The sequence below is a fragment of the Bos indicus x Bos taurus genome, chromosome 23 (assembly GCF_003369695.1).
Source record: "Bos indicus x Bos taurus breed Angus x Brahman F1 hybrid chromosome 23, Bos_hybrid_MaternalHap_v2.0, whole genome shotgun sequence".
Classification (NCBI taxonomy): domain Eukaryota; kingdom Metazoa; phylum Chordata; class Mammalia; order Artiodactyla; family Bovidae; genus Bos; species Bos indicus x Bos taurus.
In genome coordinates this window covers 29608540-29627550 of record NC_040098.1, presented here as the reverse complement: position 1 = coordinate 29627550, position 19011 = coordinate 29608540, and the positions used below count along the sequence as shown (strand labels likewise).

General features: G+C 40.2%; 1 protein-coding gene across 1 annotated transcript; it reads left to right on the top strand.

Annotated features, from left to right (window-relative positions):
• Window positions 1–8646: 8646 nt before the first annotated feature.
• LOC113882065 (tripartite motif-containing protein 26-like) lies at window positions 8647–18704 on the top strand. The gene is given in 9 exon segments (XM_027525237.1): window positions 8647–9568; window positions 11408–11503; window positions 11761–11991; window positions 13531–13553; window positions 15588–15625; window positions 15628–15702; window positions 16975–17007; window positions 17559–18005; window positions 18008–18704. Coding segments are annotated over 9 exon segments (1743 nt in total). The 5' UTR covers window positions 8647–9010; the 3' UTR covers window positions 18250–18704.
• Window positions 18705–19011: the final 307 nt, after the last annotated feature.

The window sequence follows — 19011 nt, the reverse complement described above, 5'->3', positions numbered from 1 at the left end:
GGTGTCTCTGGGTTTTCCTTGCCCCAGCTGACCTGGGCGCGAGGGGCAAGTCTGCGGACACAGGGGTCCCTGAGGAACCCTTACACCTTGTGGTCTGCCCGGTGGAGGCCTTTCCGGACGGTCCGAGAGGCGAGACTGAGGGGCTGGGCTCCCGGAGGCGCTGGCAGGGATGGGGTTGCCCGGAAGGGCCTGGCAATGGTCGCAGAGGCTCCAGCAAAGCCCAGTTACTGAGGTCTTGTCCGTGATTGCCGAGTGGCAGGCGGCCCAAGTGGGCGCGGGGTGGGCCAGGTGCTGTGCCGGTGGGTGCACTGCAGAGGAGAAAGAACCAGCATTCTGTAGGGTATTCTGCTTTCCAGAGTGAATTTCATTTATTTACCTGCCCTTGTTGCATCCTTTCTGCAGTCCTCTGGGATGTACGGGTTATTATTATCCCCCAGTATGGGAATGATGGTGGTGCTGGTGGAGAGCTTCATGGCTGGGTTAAGGCCAACTGATGCCCTAAGAACAGCTTTACAGTGGTGCCCCCTTGGCTTTTCCATGGTTTAACATGGCATCTTAAGAATACTGAGCCTTTCTATCCTATTAATATAGTGTATTTCACCATTTACCTAGATTTCTTTCATGTTTTTTGTAATTTATTAGCTTATGCCATAAAGATCTTACACATATTTTGTAAGATTTGTATTTATTTCATGTTTTACAGTATTGTTGTAAATATACTTTTAAAAAATTGTCAATCTTCACTAGTCCATTTATTTGTATATGTTAACAATTTTTAAAACAGTGACTTTGTAAAACTCATTTATTCTGCTTTGTTTTTGTAGAATCTTTGGCATTTTGTTCCCCCCGCCCCAGACTTTATTGAGCTATAATTGATATATAAATTTAAAGTGGTTTCCCGGGCAGCACAGTGGTAAAGAATCTGCCTGCCAATGCAAGAGACACAGGTTAGATCCCTGGGTTGGGAAGATCCCCTGGAGTAGGAAAAGGCAACCCACTCCAGTATCATTGCCTGGAAAATTCTATAGACAGAGGAGCCTGGTGGGCTACAGTCCATGGGGTCACAAAGATTTGCACACAATTGAGGGACTGAGCACAAGTTTAAAGTGTGCAGTGTGCTGATTTGAAACAAATATATTACAGTATGATTACCGTCATTGTGTTAGCTAGCACCGCCACTGCATCACATAATTACCGTTTATTTTTTGTGGTGAGATTTAAGATCTACTCTCTTAGCAGTTTTCAATTATACAGTACAGTACTGTTACCTGTGATCACAATGCAGCGCATTAGGCTCCCAGAATTTGTTCATCTTCTAACTGGAAGTTTGTACCCTTTGACCAACATCTTCCTGATTCCCCCACTCTCCTGGCCCCTAGTAACCTCAATTCTATACTCTATTTCTGTGAGTTGTGTTTTTTAGATTCCACATAAGTGATATAATACAGTATTTGCCATTCTATGTCTGAATTATTTCACTTAACATAGTGCCATCAAGGTCTATCCAAGTTGTCACAGATGGCAGGATTTCCTTCTTTCTCATGGCTGAATAATATCCCATTAGATATATTATACTGCATATTGGGGCTTCCCTGGTGACTCAATGATAAACAAACTCACCTGTAATGCAAGGGATGCAGGTTTGATTCCTGGATGGGAAAGATTCCCTGGAGAAGGGAGAGGCAACCCACTGCAGTATTCTTGCCTGGGAAAATCCCATGGACAGAGGAGCCTGGTGGGCTATAGTGCATGGGGGTCACAATAGTGTCAGACATGACTCAGCTACTAAACAACAACAAAATTTTATATTTTATTAATATATGGAGGGCTTCTCAGATGGCTCAGTGGTAAAGAATCTGCCTGCCCATGCAGGAGACACAGAGTGGGTTTGATCCCTGGGTTGGGAAGATCCTGTAAAGGAGGAAATGACAACCCACTCCAGTATTCTTGCCTAGGAAATTCCATGGACAGAGGAGCCTGGCGGGTTACAGTCCATGGGTCACCAAGAGTCGGATATGACTGAGCAACTGAGCACACACGCCCATTAATATATATATCACACCTCCTCTATCCATTCATTCATAGATGGATGCTTAGGTTGTTTCCATCTCTTGCCTATCATGAATAATACTGCAAAAACATGGGAATGCGGCTAGCTCTTCAATATCCTCTTTTTATTTCCCTTGAATATGTACCCAGAAGTTGGAGTGCTGGATCTATTGGTAGTTCTATTTTTGCTTTTTTGAGAAATCTAATAAACCAAACTCATAGACACAGAGAACAGATTGGTGGTTGTCAGAGGTGGGAGTAGGGTGGGCAAAATGCATGAAGGTAGTCAAAAGGTGCAAACTTCCAGTTATAAGATATGTACATTCTTGGGATGTATTATACAGCATGGCAACAACAAAAAAAGTATATTCTGCTGCTGTTGCATGTCTATTAGGTCCGTTTAGACTAAAGTATGGTTGAAGTCCAATGTTTCTGATTTTCTGTCTGGATGATCTGTTCATCGCTTGGAATATTGAAGTCCCTTGCTACTATTTTATTGTTGTCTATTTCTCCCTCAGACCTGTTAGCATTTGCTTAACACATTTAGGTGCTCTGATGTTGGGTGCATATATATTTGTGATTGCTGTATTCTCTTGATGAATTGGGCTTCCCTGATAGCTCATTTTGTAAAGAATCCACCTGCAATGCAGGAGACCCTGGTTTGATTCCTGCATTGGGAAGATCCTCTGGAGAAGGGACAGGCTACTCACTCCAGTATTCTTGGGCTTCCCTTGTGGCTCAGCTGGTAAAGAATCTACCTGCAATATGGGAGACCCAGGTTTGATCCCTGGGTTGGGAAGATCCCCTGGAGAAGGGAAAAGCTACCCACTCCAGAATTCTGGCCTGGAGAATTCCTTGGACTGTATAATCCATGGGATCGCAAAGAGTTGGACACGACTGAGCAACTTTCACTCACTTGATGAATTGACCCCTTTATTATTATATAATAACCTTTTTATCTATTACTGTTTTCAGCTTAAAGTCTATTTTCTCAGATACAAGTAAAGCTACCTTCACTCTCTTGTTTTCTACCTGCATGGACTATTTTTTCTCCACCCCTTTACTTTAAGCCTATGAGTGAACTTATAGCTGAAAGTGAGTATCTTGCAGGCAGCTTATAGTTGAATTTTTAAAATCCATCCAGTACGTTCTGACTGAAGAATTCTATATGTTTACCTTTAGGATAATTATTGATATGTAAGGACTTACTGATACCATCTTATTGATTGCTTTCTGGCTGTTTTGCAGTTCTTTTTTTCTCGCTGCCTCCCTTTGTGAATTGGTTATTTTCTGTGGTGCTATGCTCTGATTTTCTTCTCTTTATCTTTTGTGAATCTACAAATCATTTTGTGAAAGTTTTTGTGCTTTATGGTTACCTCAAGGCTTACATAAAACCTCTTGTAGATGTTATCAGTCTATTTTATACTGAGTACAACTTAATTTCACTAACATGCAAAAACTCTACCCTTTTACTTCTCACCCATTTACACTTTTAATGTCAAATTTTACCTCTTTTGATATTGTGTATTTATTAAGAAATTATAGTAACTGTATAGCAATTTTTAATGTTCTTGTCATTTAACGTTTATACTATAGTTAAGAGGCCAACACACTCTCATATTACAGTATGAGAGTTTTCTGAATTTGACTATTTATTCACTCTTTACCTGTATGGTCTATGTATTTGTATGTTTTCATATTACTAACTAGCATCTTTTCATTTCAGCTTGAAGAACTTCTAACATTTCTCGTAAGGAAGGTCTATCGGTGATAAACTCCCTCATTTTTTGTCTGGTGAAGTCTCTCTTTTGTAAATGGTGTTTTGTAAACATTTTGTGTGTTATATTATTTATTTATTGGGCTGCACTGGGTCTTTGTTGCTGTGTGTGGGCTTTCTCTAGTTGCAGCCACTTCTGTTGAAGCGTGCAGGCTTCTCATTGCAGTGGTTTCTCTTGCTGTGGCACTCGGGCTCAGCAGTTGTGGCACACGGGCTTAGTTGCTCCACAGCATGAGGGATCTTCCTGGACCAGGGATTGAACCCATGTTCCCTGCATTGGCAGGTGGATTCTTCACCACTGGACCACCAGAGAAATCCCATCTGGTAAAGTCTTTTTTTTTTTTTTTTTCCTTTTTGTTGTAAATTATGTTTTTACTTATTTTTTTTAATTTATATTTTTTATTGACAGATAATTGCTTTACAGAATTTTTGTTGTTTTCTGTCAAACTATCTGGTAAAGTTTTTGTTGTTGTTTAGTTGCTAAGTCATGTCCAACTCTTTGCGGCCCCATGGACTGTAGCCTGCCAGGCTCTTCTGTCCGTGGGATTTTCTGGGCAAGAATATTGGAATGGAGTACCATTTTCTTCTCCAGAGGATCTTTCTGACCCAGGTATCAAACCCACATCTCCTGCATTGCAGACAGATTCTTTACTGCTACACTACCAGGGAAGCCCAAAGTCTTTGTTTCTCCTTAGTAAAGGACAACTTTGTCAGACAGAGAATTCTCAATACGTAACTGACATCTAATTCTTGACTATATCATCCAACTCTTTCCTGGCTACCGGGGTCCAGCCCTGGTTGGATCCAGAGATTCCCTCAGGAGGATGGCGTTGGCGATTAGAATAGCAAAGGCTGAGAGATATTAGAGGCTCATTATAACTGGTTTATGCGGAAAATCAATATAACCTGTGACACCAGGTTAGCTCTGACTATGGAGGCCGCAAGCGCCCTCTCGAATAGGGGAAGGTGCCCCACCTTGGGTGCCTTCTCAAGTGGGTCTTAGAAGCCCAGGCAAATAAGTAGTCCCAGAGGGCCCCCACGCTCCAATTAAATGTCCTGAAGGAAGAACAGAAAAGAAAAGGAGGAAAAGGAAACAAGAAAGAACAACACGACACAGGGAGATCAAGCTTTGAGCAAGGCCCGTAGCTTTATTTTCAAAGGGAGCTTATATACCTTAAGTTGTGCATAGAGGATAATAGGGGGTGTGAAATCATGCAAAGTCAGCAGTCTTTGATCCTTATCGAGACCAGGCTTTCTTTTCTGCAAACTTATCATCATATACAGATGGTTTAGGTGATTTACATCATCTTCTGGCCAGAAGGCCTGTTAACATTTTATGACTCTGATAAAGGTTTGTCAACCATAAGACTTATTTTCTCTAAGAGTAATTATTTTAAAGTTTGGCGCCATCCTCCAAAGGTGTTAGATAAAGTTGCATTCCTATAGGGCAGAGGTGCAGTGGGTTTACAACAAGGAAAGAATTTATTACCTTAAGGGTCTAAAGTTGTTAACACCAAGGCCACTACTTATTTTTTCTACGTACCAACTATATTAATTAATACACTTCCAAGGATACAATACAGGGGATGTGGAAACTCGGCAGCAAGCATTGGCTCAACAATGAAATCTTCTACTAGTTCTAACAATTTCTAACTCTCCAAGAGGCTCTATACTATTTGAATATCTTAAGCTTCCGGTGCCTCTTCCTGTAAACAATTGTATGCGTAGCTGTAGGAGTCCGGGTAAACCTGTCAGGCAAGTTAGAGAGCCGTCTGAGGGGTTTGGATTGAAACACTTTTATTATGCCCAGGAGGCTAATTAGGTAGAACTCTAAGTTGATTTCCTTCAGAGAAAAGTGGTCGGGGATAGCCCCCCCACCCCCCCGCCCCCGTTAATGTCAGAGGAGTTGGTGAAAGTCGTAAAATAGTAAAACAGATTCTGATTTGGGGGTAGATGCTCAGGCAGAACCAGGGGGGCCCCTCGAGCCCTGACTCACATTTGCATATCAGGCCTCTCCACAAGACCTTTGTCATGGGTGGGAACTCCCGTGCTGGCTCCCGGCACCTGGCCTATAGGATTTCTGCTAAGAAATCCATTGCTAGCCTAATAGGAGCAGCTTTGTACTTTACAGTCTTCTTTTTTCTTGCTGATTTTAGGATTCTGTCCTTGTCTTATATTTTTGGCAGTTTTATTATAATGTGTCTTGGAGAAGATCATTTCAGACTGAAGTAATAGGGTGATCTAATAGCTTTGTGAACTTGAATGCATAAATTTTTTCTCCCAGGTTTAGGAAAGTTTTAGCCATTGTTTCTTCAAATAGTTTTTCTGTCTCTGTCTCCCTCTCTTCTCCTTCTGGAACTCCAATGATTCAGATTTTCTTTCTTTTGATGGTGCTCTGTTGTTGGACACACATTTGTGATTAGCATATTTTCTTGGAAAAATAACTCCTTTATCATTATGTAATAGCCCTATTTATCCCTTGTAACATAGCTTGTCTACTTTATCTAATATTAACATAGCTACTCCAGCTTTATTTTGATTAGAGTTTGCTAGATGGTACACTTTTTTCAATTCTTTTACTTTTAGAGATCTATATTATTATATTTAATATCTAACAATAATATAGATATTTAGAGATCTATATTACTACATTTAACATTCTATTTGGAGATAGAACATAGTTTTGTCTTTCTTATAAACCAATTTGACAAATCTTTTAGTAGGTGTGTCTAAACTATTCACATTTAATGTAACTATTAACATTATTGAACTTGGGTCCACTATTTTATTATTTCTATTTGTACCTTATTTTTTTTTTTTACTCTTCTATTTCATTTTTATTGCCTTCTCTTATTTCTAATATTTTTAAATATTCCAAGTTAATTACCTGTTAGCTTTTGCCTATATCTCTTCACAGTATTTTTGGGTGTTGGTCTCTGGGTTACAGTATACAGACCTTAGAGTTAAAAAGATAAGCAGAGTTGAAAGTTTGCAACTTCAAGTAAAATGTAGAAGCCTTACAACCATATAGATCACTTTCCCTGTAATTGTCTAATGTATTACATCTACATAATCTCTCTAACGATGTTATAATTTTTGCTTCCAACTGTCCTACATATCTTAAAGAACTTGTGAGGTGTAAAATAAGCTACTGTATTTATCCAAATGTTTACCATTTCTGTTGCCATTTCTTCTGTTCTCTTGTTATTCCTGAAGTTCCAAATGTCCCTGTGGAATTTCACATTAGCCTGAAGAACTTCCATTAGCAGTTCTTTTAGGGCAGGTTTACTGGTGATAACATTTTCTCAGTTTTCTTTCATCTGAAAATATTTATATTTTGCTTTCATTTCTGAAGGATATTTTACTGCTGTAGAACCCTGGATTGACAGGACTTTTCACAGCACTTTCCAGATGTTTCTCCCACTGTCTGTTGACCTTTATGGCTTCTAACAAGAAATGTGCCAACATCTGAATCATCATCCTTCCCCTCATTGTGATGTTATTTTTTTCTGATTGCTTTCAAGATTTTTTTCTTCATCTTTGCTTTACAGCAGTTTGGTGATGGTGTATTTGGGGTGGTTTTTCTTTAAGTTATTCTCTTTGGCATTTGCTGAGCTTCTTGAATCTGTAAATCTGTGTCTTTTGCCATACATACTTGAGAAGTTTTCAGCTATTTTTTTTTTTTTTTTCTGTTTTTTCCTTTACCAATTTCTTTTCCTTCTCTGGTACACTAATGACATGAATATTAGACCTTTTGATATTTCATAAGTTACTGAGTGTCTGCTTTTTAGAAAAAATTCTACTATTAAGATTCAGTAATTTTTATTGCACCTTCTTCAAGTTCATTGACTTTTTTTTTTTCTGTCATCTGCATGCTGCTGTTAATTTCATGCAGTGAAATTTTTATTTCAGATATTCTATTATTTAATTCAGTGACCAGATATGGGAGGTGGTAATGAGGTGTGATTTTTCACACCTAGGTTTTAGCTTGGGTAATGGGGTAGTTGTTGGTAGCTCTTACCAAGGAATAAGAACAATGAGGAAAATAATGCAATTGGAGATGTGAATTTAAGCTGAAAGCTGCTGCTGCTGCTAAGTCGCTTCAGTCGTGTCCGACTCTGTGCGACCCCATAGATGGCAGCCCACCAGGCTTCCCCATCCCTGGGATTCTCCAGGCAAGAACACTGGAGTGGGTTGCCATTTCCTTCTCCAGTGCATGAAAGTGAAAAGTGAAAGTGAAGTCGCTCAGTTGTGTCTGACTCTTCGAGACCCCATGGACTGCAGGCTACCAGGCTCCCCCATCCATGGGATTTTCCAGGCAAGACTACTGGAGTGGGGTGCCATCGCCTTCTCCAAATGATAAAGTTAATGTGGTTTAAATCAGTGATTTTCAAATTATCAATTGCAATAGCTTATATCATGGCATCAATTTTGTGGGTTCTAACCAGCATTTTTAAAACGGACTGCAGTTTTAAAAGCCAGTAAATGATATTGAACAAAACTTGTGTTTTAGTATGTGTGTGCATATGCATATGTGCACGTGTTAATTTATTAGACGTGAATGTGTTTCTAACTGTGATGTTTCCAAAAATATTTGAAAACCATTAGTTTAAATCCATTAGTTTAAACATAATGATGTTTACAAGGCAGCATATGAATAAAAGACCTATGATTGAACCTAATGATTTCTAATAATCTAACTCTCATGTTCTCAGATGAGTTTTAAAATATAGACCTAAAGTTTTTATAATTATAGTTTTTTTGGCCACACCGTGTAGGATGTGGGACCTTAATTCCCCAATCAGGGAACAAACCCATGCCCTCTGCAGTTGGAGTGAAAATTCTTAACCACTGGACCTAAGCCCTAAATTTTTGTAATTCCTATTCTTTACTATTGAATCATTTACAGCAAATATTTTCACTAAAGCTGATCTACTTAGAGTGAGGGAAATTCCTTAGACTTTATTGGGTATTTACTTTCCCAATATTATAATCTTCTAGAATACTCACCACTTAATTACACGTATTAGTACCCTTTAAAATGTTTACAGAAAAGCTGACTACCTGAAACTAACACCAGGTTAGCTTTGCAGGCTGGAATCTGTTCTGAATAGTGGTCTGAAAGGAACTTTGGATTTGGAGGGAAATGGTTGGGAACAGTTTGAACATAAAAACTATTTTCTCATGAGTTCCATTTTAATGTTGAATAAATTCACAATTTCTGTTTTTACCTCGTGTCCTCTTAGAAAGTCATTCTTCATTTTGAGAAGGAACGTTCTGCAGGGTTTCAGCATTGCTGTCATGGCCACTGCCTCTCCTCTGAGGAAACTGGAGGACAAGGTGATGTGCTCTATCTGTCCTGACTACTTGAAAGACCCTCTTACCATCGACTGTAGTCACATCTTCTGCTATCACTGCATCATTAAGGTCTGTGAATCTGCTCAGCAGCCATTATATTATTCTCTCTGCAAGACAGCCTTTAAGAAAGAGAATATCCGCCATGTGTGGCAGATGGCCAGCATAGTGAAGAATATCTGGAGGATGAAAGTAGATGAGGAGAGACAACCCAGAGAGGACCGACCACTCGCGCAGAGAGCAGAGCAGCTGTGCGGGCAGCATTTGGAGAAGCTGCATTACTACTGCAAGGATGACCAGCAGATACTGTGTGTCATGTGTCAGGAGTCCCGGGAGCACAGGCACCACGCTGCTGTTCTGCTGGAGAAGGCTGCGCAGCCTTATCAGGTAAGAAGCTTGCTGGACCCCAGCTCTGTTCTTGGAGCCAGAAAAGTTCTATTGTACCTTCAGGATAAGGTCCAAAATTTTTTTAATAAACACTTTATTGAGGTATAATTGACACATAAAAAGCTGTCCATATATTTACTGTATGCAATTTAAGTTTGGGGATAAGTATGTCGCTACCATCAAGGCAAGAGACATATTTATCACCTCCCAAAGTTTCCTCCCACCCGATTTATTATTATTATTGTCTTACTGTGTGTGTGAGAGAGAGAACACTTAGCAAGATCTATCCTGTTAGCAAATTTTAATTGTACAACACAGCATTGTTATCTGTAAGCACTATGGTATAGAGTAGATCTTCAGAACTTACTTATCTTGCATAACTGAAACTTTTACCCTTTGACCCTCACCTCCCCTTTACACTTCCCTCCAGCTGCTGGCCACCACCATCCTACTCTGCTTCTGTCCGAGTTTTAGATTCCTCATACAAGTGAGATGATTTGGTGTTTGTCTTTTGTGCCTGGCTTATTTCACTTTACATAATGTCCTCCAGGTCCATCTGTGTTGTTGCAAATGGCAGGATTTTCTTCTTTTTTTAAGGCTGAGTAAGATGCCATTGTATGTATATACCACACTGTCTTTATCCATTCATCCATTGGACATTAGGTTGTTTCCATAGCTTGGCTGTTGAGGATAATGCTGCAATAAACATGGGAGTGGAAATGTCTCTTCGAGATCCTGATCTCAATTTCTTTAGATAAATACCTAGAAACAGGATTGCTGGGTCATATGGTAGTTCTATTTTTAGTTTTTTGAGAAGCATCTATCGTGTTTTCCATGGCTGTGCCAGTTTCCATTCTCGTTAGTAGTGTACCAGGGTTTCCTTTTCTTCACATCTTCACCAATACTTGTTATCTTTCATTTTTTAAAATAATAGCCATTCTAATAATTGTTAAGGGGAAGGTTCAAATTCTGTAGCACGGTAAGTTCTTGGCAACATGTATTCTTCTAATTTGAATAATAAACTGGTTTGTTTTCATATCTTTTATAATAGCAAGTCTGTCCCACTACCTTGATGTTTTAGTTTCTGAAGCATCTGATCAAGCCTCAACCAGCAGTATGGAATACCAGCGCTCTTGATAGCCATCTTGATACTTAGCTTCAAAGTGTGTGCTTCATCTCTATTATAAAAATATTTTTGAGAATATTGCATCTTGTATGAATTTCCTTTCAGAATTTAATCTCAGGGAAAATATTATTTTTTTCTGATGTACCAGTAGTTTTCCTCCTGTCTGCTAAAGGATTACATGAATCACTATTTCCCTTTTGTCCTTGGTTAACAGGACTCTTAAAATCAATTTAGTCATTCACTCAGTGATGTGGAGTTAGTATATATATTTTCCTTCATTATTTTGTGTTGATTTTCTTTTTTATTTCTATGTTATCAATTAATTTTAATATAAATTATCTATATTTTGGTGGAAAGAAACAGTGTAAATATAAAAACCACACTATAAGTCTTAGTAGTTGTAATGATAATAAATTTAATTTTATCCCCCTAATTTTCCCCCAGTTTTATTGAGATGTAATTGACATACAGTATAGTATAAGTTTAACATGCATTTTATCTCACTTCTGAGAAGCTACTCTAAGCCAACATAGCACTCACTCTGTTTCTTCTTCATTAACTAGGATGAAAACTATTCCAACCTAGTCATCTTATAATACTACATAAGATCAAAGACTATCTGATTTCATTCTGAAATCATTTTGCAGGTGTCTTTTCTTATTGAGGGCATTTTCATCTTCATCTTGAGATTATTCATGTTTTTCCCCCCATAGGGTAAAATTCTAAACCATCTGAAGATTCTGAAGGGAGACAGGGACAGAATTCAGAATTCTCAGTCTACAGGAGAAGATGAGATTCAGGCCCTGCTGGTACGAGAAGTTTCGAGTGAATGTTCTTTGTACCTGTGTTGGGTAGAGGAGAGAGAGAGAGAAGTGTGTGTGTGTGTGTGTGTGTGTGTGTGTGTGTGTGTGTGTATATATATATATATATATATATATATGTTGAGGGGAGGGGGATAATGAGGGATGAGGAGAATGTGGGTGTGATAGAAGGGATTCTAGTTCTGAACTTATCCTCAGACAAACATTCTGGTGTTTTCCAGCCTCTCTTTCTGCCTTTACTGTAGGCAAAATTCCAGAGCCACAAGCAAGACGCAGCATCAGTGTTTGAGCAGGGCCATCAGTTCCTGAGAGAAAGGGAGCAGCACCTGTTGGAGTGGCTGGAGGGAACGGAGCAACAGCTCACTGAAGGGAGGAACAGCCATGTCACCAAGGGCTCTGAGGAGGTCATCCGGCTGGAGACCCTGATTTCTGAGTTAGAGAAGAAGGCTCGGCAGCAAGCACTTGAACTTTTGCAGGTGAGGGACCAGTTAAATTGGACCTCTTGCTCCAGGCTGCAGTCTGGCCCCTCCATTAGCATGAGATTTGGACCAGGAGTCAGGAGAGACAAGGTTTTGTTCTCATTTATTGAGTTCTTGACAGGTTAACTAGCAAACCAATAGGTTGTAAGTCCCAAATCACAGTGGGCAGGAGACAGCAATATGCACAGATGTTACACTGAGATAGTGAGATCTGTCAGTCAATTCAGTGCAGTCTCTTAGTCTTGTCAGACTCTTTGCAACCCCATGGACTGCAGCACACCAGGCTTCCCTGTCCATCACCAACTCCTGGAGCTTGTTCAAATTCATGTCCATTGAGTTGGTCATGCCATCCAATCATCTCCTCCTCTGTCGTCCCCTTCTCCTCCTGTCCTCATTATTTCCCAGCTTCAGGGTATTTTACAATGAGTTGGTTCTTTGCATCAGGTGCCCAGAGTATTAGAGCTTCACATCAGTCCTTCCAATGAATATTCAGAACTGATTTCCTTTAGAATTAACTGGTTTAATCTCCTTGCAGTCCAAGGGACTCTCAAGAGTCTTCTCTAACATCACAGTTCAAAGCATCAATTCTTCGATGCTCTGCTTTCTTTATGGTCCAACTCTCACATCCAAACATGCACATTTATAATTATAAGAAATAATTGAGTGTTAAATCTTATGATCAGACTGGAAGCCACAGGAATTCTGGAAAAGGCTAGTCAGGGAAGGCTTCATGGATGAAGCAGCTCTTAATGGTAGCCTTGAGGAAAATGTAAAGATTTGTGTTAGCAGAAAAGAGGAGTTGAACATTCCATTTGTGGAGGTGCATTGGTTAAAATGAAACACATGAATGTGATGATAAACTTAATGAGTGTGATAATAAAAAGGTGGGTGTAGGTGCAGCATGCATGTCAGTCCTGTCCAACTCTTTGCAACCCCATGGACTGTAGCCCACAGGCTCCTCTGTCCATAGGATTTTCCAGGCAGGAATACTGGAGTGGGTTAGCCATTTCCTCCTCCAGGGGATCTTCTTGACCCAGGGATTGAACCTGAGTCTCTTGTGGCTCTTGCACTGACAGGAGGATTCTTTACCACTGAGCCACCTGGGAAGCCCGCAGGTGCTGAGGAAGAGCGTTTGGAAGATAGGAAGGTACATCGAGTGAAAGGGGCTACCTTTCTGGAGGAGTCAGCTTAAGTGAGGAAGAAGTTAAAGGGAAGATGGGCTAGGTAAGATGGGGCCAGCTGAGTAGAGGCCTTCGAAGGCATTCTGAGATTTCAGTCTTAATCTGATAGACAGTAAGAGTCTTACCAGATTAAGGGAGTTTTCCTGGAGACGATATTCTAGACTCAAATGGAGGAAAGGAAGGGGAAACGTGTGTCCCCATAAACCACAGTGGAGAATAGTACAGGTCGAAGCCCACCAGAAAATTCTCTGTACAGTCCTATCCTGTACCCATTCCCAGCGAGCTCATCGTAAGGAACGGAGGCAGCTCCTGGGAACCTTATTTCCATGACAGTCTGTCTTCTCTTCCTTTCTAGGACCCAAGTGACATAACAAGCAGGTAGGTTCTGTTGCTTTATATTTTTTAGCCACTTAGGTGTTCCTTTGTTTTTTCTGTCACCATAACTTATAGAAATTTGGCAAGGGCTGAAAGGGGTTATTTAGAAGAAGAGAGGTTCTTCTAGAAAGTTTAATATGAAAAATATTCCATAGAACGTCCTAGAAAAATTATTTTCTTGGAACTTAGCATGGTAAGAGGATAGGGAGAGTTGAAATGGGAGGAGATTGTGACAGAGTATTTGAAAAAATTTAAAATACACATTTGTTTCTAAGACCCAGTGTCCTTTCATTCTTTTTATTCCTATTTGGTTCCCAGCCGCCTTTCCTCCTGCACTCCCCCACATTTTGAAGAGCACATTTCTTCATCAGATTGCCCTCCATGCTTGTTAGTGATGTTTCCTGCTCTCTGCTGGATCATAAGAAGAAGACATTTATATGCGTCACAGGGATAATGGTTTCTTTGGTAGTGGTTCTCAGCCAGTGTGTTAGGCATTAAACACTGACAGTTTTCAACAACCATACCCATAATGATATGCAGAAGCTTTGAACAGAGATAAAAGCCAAGTATTTTGAGAATACACAGTTCATCCCAGAGACACCAGGACTGTTGGCATAATCTGAGCATTTACCATGGACCAGTTACCAGGTGGGGAAAGGAGACAGGATGCCAGATTCTGGCTGGGGAGACCAGACAGAGACTGTCGGAGATGAGTGATTATATAAGAAATGAGGGTGATACAGAATGTGTAAGACTTCTTGCTCTAGAGTATTTTGTCTGATATCAGTAGTTACTCTAGTTTTCTTTTGATTAGTGTTTTCATACTATTAAACTTTTTATTCTTTAACTCTCAACCTCTCTGGGCTGTTATTTTTATGTATCTCTTATAAGCAACATAAAATTTTGTTTTCTTTTAAAATAAATTCATCTGACACATTTTAATTGGAATATTTAGTATTTATAGCTCCTGGAAAACCACCACTTACATTTATAATTTAAAAAGTATTTGGAGTGTTTGACAAATAATATCCTTACATTTTATTGTTTATATCTGAATATGTTTTGTTTATATCTTTTTTTGCCTTCTCTACTTGCCTTTCTCTTTTTTCTATTTTTAATATTTTATATTTTTGTGTATATATATTTATGAGCCTTGTTTTTGAAATATGCTATAATTACTAGTCCATAGTATTTTTTGTTGTTTTCTAGATATTTTAAAATTTTAAATTTCATTTGCTATTTAATATAAGATTTGTTTAAAAAAGAGGACATCTGTCAATGGTGCTGTGTTTGTTTTTTTTTTCCTAACAGCCTTATGTTTCATAGATTTTATATTTTGTGATCAGACAAGTGTGTTGCCACCTCTACTATTTTGGACTTTATCAAGGCTTTCCCTATTGTATGTTTTAAATTTTTGGACGGTTCTATGCACTTGAAAATAAGATACATTTTTTGTGTCCTTGGAATAGGATTAATATATCTCCATGAGGTTTTCCTTAGTAATTTTGTTATTTTGTTTTGGTACTTAAGAGGGCCCAGATAGCTCAGTCGGTAGATCAAACATCAGACTTTTAATCTGTTTAAGTCCCTGTTCAGGCATAGCTCTAGGTTTTGGGGCTTCCCCGGTAGCTTGGTGGTAAAAAAAAAAAAAATCTCTTGCAGGTTGATCCCTGGGTTGGGAAGATGCCCTGGAAAAGGGAATGGCAACCCACTCCAGTATTCTTGCCTGGAGAATCCCATGGACAGAGGAGCCTGGCAGGTTGCAGTCCATGGGGTCTTGATAGTCAGACATGACTTAGCAACTAAACCACCATAAATGACATGTTGGTGGATCGAGAATCCTTGGATCATGGCTCTTTCTTCAGATCTCTATATTCTTCTCTCTGACTCTGATGTCGAAACCAGCCACTTGGAAAAGCAGCTTTAACTATCTGCCTCTTTGGTCCATTATTGGTATTTGTTCGCATGCATATACTCTGACAGTGGGAAACCATGCCTTTCTCTCAGGAGTAATTACTGTGACTTCATTATCTCTAGATACCCCTGGAAGAAGTTCTGGATTGAAAAGCCTATCAGTCTGCAATGAGAAAACAGACGGAAGAATTTTCAGATAAACTTCTTTGTTTAGAGAAAGGACTCAGAGGATTCCATGGTAAAGGAAGGAGTTCTGAGCCTAGAAAACCTTCTTTCTTTCTCTGTAATGTTTCTTTAAGTTTTGATCATGGCTGCACCTTCTCAGAGTTCCTGCATGTCATTCACACCAGGCAGGGACACTGGGGAGGAAATCTAAGTCCAAACCGTGGAGGCTTCCATGTGATAGTCTAAGACTGTTCCATAATATAGAATCATAGTTAATAGTTCTCGGAGTTGGTAGAAATATATTTCATATCTAACATTGGGAGGCTATGAAAAACAGTATGGCATTTCCACAAAATTTTAAACACATAATTACCATATGATCTAGCATTCCCACTTCCCAAAGAATTAAAAGCAGGCCCTCAAAGAGATATTTGCACTCTCGTGTTCATAGCAACATTATTCACAATGGACAGGAAGCAGAAGCAATCCAAATGTTCATCACTGGATGAATGGAGAAATGGAATGTGGCATATGCAGACAATTGAATACTATCCAGCCTAAAAAGGAAGGAAACTGTGACACATACTCTAACATGAATGAACCTCGAGGACAAAATGCTAAGTGAAATGAGCCAGTCACAAAGAGACAAGTACTGTGTGGTTCCATGTATATGAGGTCTCTGAAGTAGTCAAATCCATAGGAACATAAAGTAGATTTACGAGTGTAGAGTTTAAATTTAAAAAAATGCAAAAGTTCTGGAAACTGGTTGCACAACAATTTAGATATACTTAACATTAATGAACTATACACTTAAAAATTGGTAAAGACAGTAAATGTTATGTGTCTTAACCACAATTGAAAATAAAGAATAGTGAGAAAATGACTCTAAAGACGTGTCTTTGAGAGTAGAGAGAAATAGTGTGGTTTAGGACTAGAAGTTTAGGACTCAGTTTAAAAACAGGTAGTATGCCCAAAGGTGCTCTTTAATGAAGCACCAGGTGGGTTCAGCATGTGTTGCCGTGGATATTCACATGAACCTGTTTAGACTGGACAGCTGTGGGTGTCTCCTGAATTAATTCCTCTGTTTCACTTGAACTTTCATGATCCCCTGTTAACTGTTGAAGTTATATGTGATACCATAAGAAAGTTTGACCGAGAAGCTGTGGTGCCAGAGCTGCTTCCTGTCAAGAATTCCCTGGTGGGCCAGTGGGTAGGACTCAGTGCTTTCACTGCCGTCGGCCTGGGTTCAATCCCTGGTCTTCCCGAAAGCCGAGCAGTGTGGCTAAAGAAAAAAAAAAAAAAACAAGAAAGAATTGCTCACTGTCCTTTTGTTCTTTTACTCTAGGAAAATTGATGAGGGATCTGGAATATAAGACAAGTGAGTATCTGGAGGGGATAGTGGCTGAAGTTTGCAAATTACCATTTTCCTGTGAAGCTCTTATTACTTATGGGTCAGCCCGTTTGTTTTAAAGAGGAAGGTCTTCATGTGACTAATGTATCCAAATTCTTTATCCTGAGTTCAGAGCCATAAACCTTTCCCCAGATTTGCTCATCTGGAGAAGGAAATGGCAACCCACTCCAGTGTTCTTGCCTGGAGAATCCCAGGGACGGGGGAGCCTGGGTGGGCTGCCGTCTATGGGCTCGCACAGAGTCGGACACGACTGAAGTGACTTAGCAGCAGCAGCAGCAGCAGTGATCCCAGTTCTTATCTTTTTTTCCTCTCCAGTCTCATCGCACTGCCTTGAATTTTTTGTGTTCTTTAAACTCTCTAGATATGGTTGCTAATAGTCTGAACACAAGGTCAAAAGCAGTCTTTGTCCTGGTCCCCTGAGGAGTCTCCCACCATTGTCATGAAGGCCCCAGAATCTATGGGACAAATCTCATTTGTATCTTTTGTGAGGCCACACCTTTGTCTCCTTGTCCCCACAGTGAGGATCATCCTGAATTCCCAGAGAGCCAATGGCTACCTCTCAGTGTCTCCAAATGGGAAAAGTATGATGTTCACTGGCTTGTGGCTGAAAAAATGCCAGCATGGTCAGCAATTTGATCTGGAGCCCGGGGTGCTGGGCAGTAAGGGCTTCATGTGGGGCAAAGTGTACTGGGAAGTGAAAGTGGACAGGATCTGGTGGGAAGCAGAGGAGGAAGAAGACGCAAGGAGATACGGGGCTGGATGCAGAGGCGTGTTTGGCAGTAACGATCTTGGTGGATTTATAAGCATCACTGATGGGTATCATTCTCCTGGATATAGAGAGGAGAATGAGGAGTTGGAGGAGGAATGTTCTCAGGAAAATGGAATATGGCCAAAATTCTGCCTGGTGGGGGTGGTAAGAGAGTCAGTGGTGAGAAGGGGATTTCTCAACTTCACCCCTGAGGAGGGATCTGGACTCCGCAGCTGTCCTCAGCTGGGGTGTCTATATGCACCAGCCCTGAGCCTTTTCAGATCCTGTCCTACTGCCCCGGGCAGATTGGAGTTGCTCTGGATCATGATGGTGGGAAGGTAACCTTTACCAATGCCAGAACTCAAGAGTTCATCTATGAATTCTCATCTACCTTCACTGGGAGAATTTTCCCTTTCCTGTGGCTTAACTACATGAGATCCAGACTTTCGCTGAGACCCTGAGAGAAGACCTCCTGGCACAGCCCCAGGTTTTTTCATTTACCCTTTGTTCCTTTTCATCATTCCCAGCTCTGCCTCAGCTGGATGGTCCTGCTGCATTTCTGAAAGCACTCAGATGACTGGAGCTTTATTGCAGTCATGAGTCTCTTGTCCTCGCTGCTTTGTCTCTAAAATGGGGATGGTAATAGTTGATCTTTTTTCTCTAAGGGGAATGATTGGAATGTCTTTAATGTACTTATTAAAATGTGTGTTAACTAATTTATATCTCCTGTTGCCTTTAATTTGGTTCTTCACCCGCCACTGAGACAAATGTATGAGAATGAGTGACTATATTACAGAATCTCAGCTCCTGCTACAAATAGTAATTGATGACAACATCCATATTGGTTTCTGAAGCACCTTTTCTGTCCCATAATTTCTCCTTTCATCCTTCTAAGCAGTTGTTGTTGTTCCGTCGCTCAGTCGTGTCTGACACTTTGCAACTCCATGGACTGCAGCACGCCATGCCTCGCTGTCCTTCACCATGTCCCGGAGGTTGCTCAAACTCATATCCATTGAGTCAATGATGCCATCCAACCATCTTATTCTCTGTCACCCCTTTCTCCTTCTGCCCTCAATCTTTCGCAGCATCAAGGTCTTTTCCAAATCTTCTAAGCAGCTGAGGAAACAGTAAATATTTGGCAGTTCATATCTGTTTAACCTTTGATACACTATGAGATTTGAGATATCTGGCATAAGAATTCCTTTATTTATCTGCCATGTTCT